Source organism: Papio anubis, chromosome 3, assembly GCF_008728515.1.
Source record: "Papio anubis isolate 15944 chromosome 3, Panubis1.0, whole genome shotgun sequence".
Lineage (NCBI taxonomy): Eukaryota > Metazoa > Chordata > Mammalia > Primates > Cercopithecidae > Papio > Papio anubis.
Window position 1 is genome coordinate 4231753 of NC_044978.1, and position 8836 is coordinate 4240588.

The following is an 8836-nucleotide window of genomic DNA, read 5'->3' on the forward strand; positions in this document are numbered from 1 at the left end:
ATCAGGTCCTTCCTTGCTCCTCACAGACCTGAAACTTAGCACAAAGCATCTCCGGATGAGACTGGCTCTCACAGAGTGCAGCCAGAAAGGTGTTCTTATTGCGGGAAAGTCTGTATTTTGGAAAGAACAGGTTAGCAGTGATAATCATTTAAAATCTCACTTAAGGTTAGGTGCAGTCACTATGCCTATGATCCCAGTGCTTTGGAAGGCCAAAGCCCAGGAGTTCAAGATCAACCTGGACAACATAGCAAAACACCGTCTCTACAAAAATAAAAATAAAAAGTTAGTCAGACGTGATGGCCTGCGCCTGTAGTCCCAGCTGCTCAGTAGGCTGAGGTGGGAAGATCACTTGAGCCAGGGAGGTTAAGGCTACAATGACCCATGATTATGGCCCTGCACTCCAGCCTGGGCAACAGAGCAAGACCCTGTCTCAAACAAACAAACAAACAAAAAGATCGCTTAATTGGAAAACACTAAATACGACTTGTAATTCTAAAGCTTTGTTTGTTCTCTTATTTACCCAAACGATGATAAGATCACATTATAAAAAATAAATTCCAGCGCTGTGTAGGTTTTATTGCATTACCAACATGTTATATTAAACCGCTTTTAAAGTGTCTGTGAATGAAAGATACGTTACATTTTCAAAGTCCTGATTTGTACGTTAGAAAACATTGTTTATTAAATTGATATTTGATTATAGCCTGAATTAGTGGGATTTTAGGGTGTTGCTTAGTTGCTGTCATTTAAAAATAAGTTTTGAACAACAGTAGGAACATAATGTTAAGTCACTACAATTCAGAGCTTCAGTGAAGTATGTTCTAGAAAACGTTGCAGGTTAGAGAGGGCTTCCAGTCTGGCTCAGCATTTCCGGTTTAAAAGACACCTTTCTTTTTGAGGCATCCTTACCCCACCACCGTCATTCACCTCACCAACGCATCTTTCAGCACAGCATTTGTTCACATTGGATTCAACTTCATTTCCTGTTGTGCAGCACTGACTCTGAAAGCCAGTAGAGGCAGGAGGATTTCCTGAAGGTGTGTTTGCGTTTCCATAAAACTCCGTGGCTTTTCTTTTGTTTTGTTTTTGTTTTTGTGGACTAATTAAACCAGAATGGTAAATAAACGTGGACAAACACGCTGGCTTTCATCGAACACAAATGAAGCAGGAGTCCGTGCCCATTTTGTTGCGTTAGCTCTGAGACCTTGAGATTCTTTCTGGCAGCTGCGGTTTGCAGCCTTAGGTCACCGGTCTCCATAAGTGGTTGGAGATGAGCCTGGGCAGGATTCAAGCCTGAGAAGCTCAATAAAAGAATCAGTTTCCCCAAAGTGAGGAGTGTTGTGTATATCCACCAACACAGCAGCCCAGGAACGACCGTCTCTCTCAAATGTGAAACTAGAAAAGGGACTGTGAACTTTCCACACAGATACACAAAAGATACCACCCGCTCACCTGAGCAGCCTCCAAATCAAATTCTTAACACAAACAACAGAATAAATGGACTACCGCTACTCAAGCTGGCCACATGCAAACATCCCAGTCAGGTGACGTTTGTGTGTTCCACACCTGCCTGCCTTTTTGGCCACTGCCCTGGGATGCTAGCTGCCTTTCTCTGCCCTTCCCCATAATCACAAACCCCTCCCTCAAGAAAAGGCCTCAGAAGCCCATACTCAAAAGAATGTGAGTGGCTATAAGGTCTACCGGAAGGATGAAGTTTTAACAGTGGACGAAGCCTCTAATGTTGACATTTCAGGCTTTGGTGCCAGGCCAGGGAAAACAGTATTTTCTAGGGGATGGTGCTGGGCACCCCCTGATATCAGCTCTATCCAGCTCCCCCAATCCAAATGGTGGATGAACTGGGGGGAAGCCAGTGGGTCACTGTTGCTTATTAATGACATAAGGTTTGCGTTTAAATGATAGAATAGTTTTGTTCTACCAAAATATTATTTTCTGACTCATAAAGTAATTAAAAATAAATCATTCTTGTTCCGGAGCAGTAGTCAAGATTATCAACTTTTTAAAGTTGGCATGAAAAAATCGAAAATGCCCTAGAATGTGGTTATTATTTTCTCACATTAGCAGAATGACATCGCTGTTACAAAAAGCAGCAGAAACAAATTCCTGATTTTTAAAAGTCTCGCTCACAGTACTGGTAATATTTTAGTACTATTATGAAGAAGTTTTCGTGCTAACTGCCTATCAAATTCTTCATGACCTTCTCAGCTACAGTAATTTCTGCCTTCATTTTCCAAAAACACCAGTCCATGTTACTATTTATTATAATGCATGGTGTTTTCTTACCACAAATTCAGTGTCTGAATTCATTATTGATCAATTTCTCCACAGTATATGCTGTCAAAGAATTCAGGCAGGGAAAGGAAAGTGGTAGCATTCTATAAATAATTCTTTTTTATATAAAATTATTTCAAGAGAGAGTTTGAAAATCAAATACAATTTTTCTGGGACTCATTTTAAAAAGAGACTTATGTCTATAATCTGCTTGAAATTGACTCAGTAATAACTGCTCATAGAATACATCTACTCAACTTCATAGGCTAATTACATCAAATTTTCCAACTCTCAGAAAACACTGATCCAAACTATAACATTAAACTGATCTAAAGAATTCCTCTTGGAAAAAAATAATAATTTTCCTTTGTATAGTAATTCACATAGAGTGATTTAAAAGACAAGTCTGAGACATTTCGTCTATCTCCATTTAGAACCTTTGAAAATTCAATTCTCAAGTCCCCATTATTTGCTTCTGATTATGGCTAGCTAAAATTGTGATTCATTCTTGTTTCTAAACAGTTAAATAATACAAATATCTCTTATTTTATATTTGGTACTATAATGTCTGAATGATAGACATTAGATGGCTGGACCATTCAAATGCGGGTCTGACTTACAAATGTTAACATATTTTAACCCAATTTATGAATGTTACAATTTTCATGGATATTCCTCATGAGTTTCAAAATGTTGTTAGAGTGTTCTAATGCCTGTGAAGATCTAAATATTGCTATTTTCATGCTTACCAGGCTTGTACCATTCAACAGAATGCTATTTACATGCTTACCAGGCTTGTACCATTCAACAGAATGCTATTTACACTCTTACCAGGCTTGTACCACCCAACAAAATGCTATTTACGTGTTTACCAGGCTTGTACCACCCAATAGAATGTTAAGAATAGGAATGTTAAAGGAAGAATGAATATTGTCTATCTTCTATGTGTCATGAAGGTGTCCACATGTTTTTAAACACCTTCCCTTGTCCTGTTTAAGGTTTCAGGCTCTGTATAACTATACTCCTAGGAACGAAGACGAGCTGGAGCTCAGAGAAAGTGATGTCATCGATGTGATGGAGAAGTGCGATGACGGCTGGTTTGTGGGTACGTGCGCTTCTTCTTCAGGCACCTGCGGTATTTTGTAATTTGCTTGCCTTTGCTCACTTGCATGGTTTGCTGTGATAGCCAAGCTTCCTTCGAATTCGTAATGCCTTTGATCTTTCAGACATTCATATGCACAAAGTAATCCCAAGGCTATTGCATTTTTAATATAGTTTAGTAGTCACTACTTCAGCTACGTGTGATTTTCTGCGAGCTTTATTTCCAAGTCAACTGAGAGAAGAAAATTTCTTTAAATAGCAGAAACCAGGAAAGATTGAGATCTGAGAACAACAACAACAAATAGTCCCCAGAAGAGAAATATCAATGCTCCGTGCTGTGGAAAATGTTAGTTGTCCACAGTGTTAATCTAATTTCAGAGGGAGTGAGATTAAGTGAACAACTCGCCCATTTCCTAGGTCTGACGTAGATGCCCGAACATTCAGTGACTCACCTTAGCTCTGGTTTGTGATGGAAGCGGAGAGAAGTTCCATTCTTCCTACGTAAAAGGCAACTTGCTTTTTCCCATCCTAAAAAAAAAAAAGACGAGAGGTCTTCTGAGAAAACATTTGTCGACAAAAGTATTTTACACTGGGACACAGAGAGAGATGAAAAGGAAACACAGGCTGTGGGGCAGAGAATGCAAGACAGGAAAGGTGAGAGGAAAGGAGGGCTCACTCTAGACATCGATCCGTGGCAAAATCACGAAAGAATTGAGGCCATGGTGCAGCCACAAGCCTCTTATTTTATTTCCATTAAAAGACCATGAGAAAAACCTAGAAAATAGTCATTGGCCTGGCACAGTGGCTCATGCCTGTAATTCCAGCACTTTGGGAGGTCGAGACAGGTGGATTACCTGAGGCCATGAGTTCGAGGCCAGCCTGGCCAACGTGGCGAAACCCCGTCTCTACCAAAAACACAAAAATTAGCCAGGCGTGGTGGTGGGTGCCTGTAATCTCAGCCACTCAGGAGGCTGAGGCAGGAGAATCACTTGAACCCGGGAGGGGGAGGTTGCAGTGAGCCCAGATCATGCCATTGCACTCCAGCCTGGGCGACAAGAGCGAAACTCCATCTCAAAAAAAAAAGAAGCAGGAGGAGGAGGAGGAAGAGGAAAAGGAGGAGGAAGAGGAGGAAGAGGAGGAAGAAGAGGAAGAGGAGGAGGAGGAAGAAGGGGGGGAGGAGGAGGATGAGGAGGGGAAGGAGGAGGAAGAGGAGGAGGAGGAGGAAGAGGAGGAGGAGGAGGGTGAAGGAGGAGGAGGAGGAGGTAGTAGAAACGTAAAATGGCTTGCCTAGACAAGGAAAAAGAAAAACAGTCCTCAAACCAAGGCAGTATGCACCAGGATATAGGAGAGAGGTGAAGCTTTAGAGACCCTTATCCGCTCCATCTGCGCTGCCTAAAGAAGAATTTAGCACACCAATTTTTACAAGAAGTTTCCAAACCAGAAACCAGAGGTGACCATAATGATGATAGCCATTTGTGAGTGTAGTTAAACACACCATGTTAGAAATCATGCCGGTGATGGAACTCCCACACACAAACAGTGCTTAATCCTTTTTTTTCTTTAATGATTTGTAAATTGTTGAAAAATTGTTTACTTGATGGAGTCTGGCAGTGCTGTTTTTAAATAAAGGATGTGGCACTGAGCATGATCTTCTATGAAATGATAAAACTGGACAGTGACAGCCTGCAGTAGATGATGCCTTCATGTCGCACCTGTGTTGTGCGGGCGGCTGGTCACTGAGAAGCTTTGCTCTTAGGATTTTCCACTCACCCTGTCACCTGTCAGCCTCGCCTTGATCCGTTGCTCCCCGCTTTGGTGTGGCAGCCTTGGTGACTGAGCTCCTCCGCCCACCTCCTTAGCAAGGCTCTTTCCCTTCAGATTGGGAGGCTCAGCATTTCTGCCTAGGGTGCCATGATCGCAGCGCATCATTTTTGCTGGAGGGGCAGTGACAGCATCAGGCAACCAACTAAAACTGCTAATTTTGTCTGCCTATGGGCTTCACATGAGTTGCCTACCTTCTTTTCCAAACCCCTTGGGGCTTGCTGTCTTCGCGAGGCCTTGTAAATGCGAAGTATTCAAGCCCATGTGTATGAACTGATATTGTTGTTACCCGCCTTTCATTACTCGCTTCTGTTTTCAGGGACCTCAAGAAGAACCAAATTCTTTGGTACTTTCCCCGGAAACTACGTCAAGAGGCTGTGAATGGCTCTCCCTCCTTCTGTAGGCCACCCGCCAGCCACGCACCTGCGTCAACGCCTGAAAACACCCTGCAGGCCTCCCGTCGTCATGCCTTACGGTTTCCAATGCACCGTCACCATCTCCACCTGCCACCAAACCACCAGCAGAGTAACCGCCGCTGCTGTGAGCCTGGGGGCGACATGGCAGGCTGGCCCCCTCCGTGAAAGTGTGGATTCCTACACTTCCTGCTCTAAGCTTTGACACGTCAAAATGTGGGATCGGAAAGAAAATCATGATACTTAAAAATGGTCAAATATTTGAGGCAAAAAAAAAAAAGTGTCTCCAGGGGGCTATTTCAACACCTCCCCCCAGGCAATGTTCTCCCCAAAGATGACCAGAAAATTGTTTATTGGGAAATGCTGTGGTTTGCGTTTTCACATTCTTAGCTTGGCAGTGTATATTCTTTTCACAAGTTTGCCTAGTGTCTTGGTTTACACAATATGACAACTGTAACTGTACTTTAGCTAGTGTTTGCCTGCACATACATGTTGTAATATGCACAGTGATTACCACCTTTAAAGCAAGAGGAGGAAAGTTCATTTGGATGAGTGTGATTTTGTTGATTGAATGTAAGTTTTCAAATAGGAGTCTTTTTCTGCAAATTTTTTGCACTTTTTAGAAGTGCAAACAGTAAATGAATAAGAGCCTTCAGTAATAATCATGACAGTACAAGAGGCTGAGCTAGACTACAGGGAAAAACTATTGTGTTGTAAAGTTGCATCGCTATTTTATATTAAAATGTAATGATCAGCATCATGAACAATGAGCTCTTAGTGTTTTATTTATCTGAAAAAAATGTAAGTAAAAGCAGTGTTAGTGAGAGGTGCAAAGAATTATTCTAACATAGACACTTGAAAGTATCTGTAAGCAATACTAGTAGGTAAGATTTCACTGTGTGTACACATACACATTTGAGATTGTATGAGAACATATAATCCATATGCGATGTTGTACATTTTATGGAAATGTAATAGAATCTCACACATTATTTTATAGAAATAGAGTACAGAAGCATCACAAGTATTAAAGTTGGTTTTAGCAAGGATTATGATTAATACAATTATTTTTACTATAATAATTATTTTTCTTCTATGGAACTCAGAATCCTGGCTACATTTGAGGACAGGAATATGTTGAGCCTGATTTTCCTGGTGTGTGTAAAATATTTCCTAGGAATAAATTAGGCACTTTTTAGAAACAATGTTAAATCATTCAGGTTTTATTTTCTGCCCTGAAGCAGAAATTTACAAAATGATATTGGGACCTGGAAGGTTTAATATAGTTCACAGTGCCTGAATTACACATACTCCAAGAACTAGCTTTGTATTTCTTATGACTTTGCATAAGAACTATTCATCTTTGGATCTTGAGCACCTTATAGATAAAACTTTTTATGGCATTTCTTTCGTGGACAGTGATTGATCTTTTCACAATGTACGTAGTCTTTAGAATTTTGTACATATGTTTGCTCTTTTTTTGTACAGAATATTTAGTTCAGTTGTTGAGAAAACAGGGGAGTTTCCTAATTTGGTCTTTATCCTGCGACAACACTTTCAGCAGACTAGCCTCTCCCTATCTCACAGATCACAAGCACCCCTAGATAATGTGATTCTGTCAGATAGCATTTATGCAAAAATCTATGAAGTTAAAAGATCGTAGAAGCCAAACTGAAATGTACATATCTACTGACTGATGACAAGGGAATTTCATTAGGAAGAAAGTAAAGCAACATCTTTGAGTAGGCTACCTTGATTTCTGTCAAGTTCACAACCAGCTTCGTATTTTAAAGGCTTCAGGTTTGAAATTAAGTCAACTGCATGCAGCTTTGCTGATAAATGAATAATTCTCTTTGATGCCATTTATGAGAAAAGACTTCAATATCTGTTGCCTGTCATATTTAAGAAAAATTACTGTTTCTACTCTCTGTATCTGATTTTAAAAGAAAAAAAAGATTCATACCTGGCTTCCAGGTAATTGACTTTGAATTCTTACAAGCAAAGGTCATTGTGTTTTTCTTGAATAGACATCTAATAAATTTTGCTTGGAAGTATACTTCGGTTTTTCTTCTTGACATTTATCTTTATATAAATCGTGTATTTTATTCCAACTTGTTAAACTAAAGAGAAAATGCATTTTGTTGTGTGTTCTTTTAACACAAAAATGGAGAAAAGATGTGTCAGCATCAGCTCAGAGAAGAAATATTTTTAAACCCACCTATTGGGGGAAATCCCAACCTCAATATTCAACATGGGTTCTTTTCTATTTCCCTAAGCATCGGCTGGTCTGAGAAATAAAGAGAAAGAGTACAAAAGAGAGAAATTTTAAAGCTGGGTGTCTGGAGGGAGACATCAGATGTCGGCAGGTTCGTGATGCCCCTGAGCCATAAAACCAGCAAGTTTTTATTAGCGATTTTCAAAAGGGGAGGGAGTGTATGAATAGGGTATAGGTCACAGAGATCACATGCTTCACAAGGTAATAAAATATCACAAAGCAAATGGAGACAGGGTGAGATCACAGGACCACAGGACGGGACGAAATTAAAATTGCTAATGAAGTTTCAGGCATTGTTGTTGATAACATCTTATCAGGAGACAGAGTTTGAGAGCAGACAACCTGTCTGACCAAAATTTATTAGGCGGGAATTTCCTCATCCTAATAAGCCTGGGAGCGCTACAGGAGACCGGGGCTTATTTCATCCCTTCGTCTTCGACCGTAAAAGACAGCCACCCCCAAAGCGGCCATTTCAGAGGCCTACCCTCGGGGCCATTCTCTTTCTCAGGGATGTTCTTGGCTGAGAAAAAGAATTCAGCAATATTTCTCCTATTTGCTTTTGAAAGAAGAGAAATATGGCTCTGTTCCACCCGGCTCACTGGCAGTCAGAGTTTAAGGTTATCTCCCTTGTTCCCTGAACATTGCTGTTATCCTGTTCTGTATTCAAGGCGCCCAGATTTCATATTGTTCAAGGACACATGCTCTACACCCAATTTGTGCAGTTAACACAATCATCACAGGGTCCTGAGGTGACATACATCCTCCTCCGCTTATGAAGATGATGGGATTAAGAGATAGTAAAGACAGGCATAGGAAATCACAAGGGCATGGATTGGGGAAGTGATAAGTGTCCATGAAATCTTCACAATTTATGTTCAGAGATTGCAGTAAAGACAGGTGTAAGAAATTATAAAAGCATTAATTTGGGGAACTAGTA

The 8836-nt window shown here is 40.6% G+C and overlaps 1 protein-coding gene across 50 annotated transcripts in view; it reads left to right on the forward strand.

The window, feature by feature from the left end:
• The window catches only part of SORBS2 (sorbin and SH3 domain containing 2), a 371761-nt gene extending 364081 nt beyond the window's left edge, over positions 1-7680 (forward strand). For all 50 annotated transcript variants that reach the window (XM_021938999.2, XM_021939004.2, XM_017959270.3 and 47 more), the window contains 2 exons: positions 3288-3394; positions 5531-7680. In XM_021938999.2, the coding sequence (XP_021794691.2) occupies positions 3288-3394; positions 5531-5592 (169 nt within the window). In that variant the 3' untranslated portion in view covers positions 5593-7680. The remainder of the gene's footprint in view (positions 1-3287; positions 3395-5530) is intronic.
• The last annotated feature ends 1156 nt before the right edge of the window (positions 7681-8836 follow it).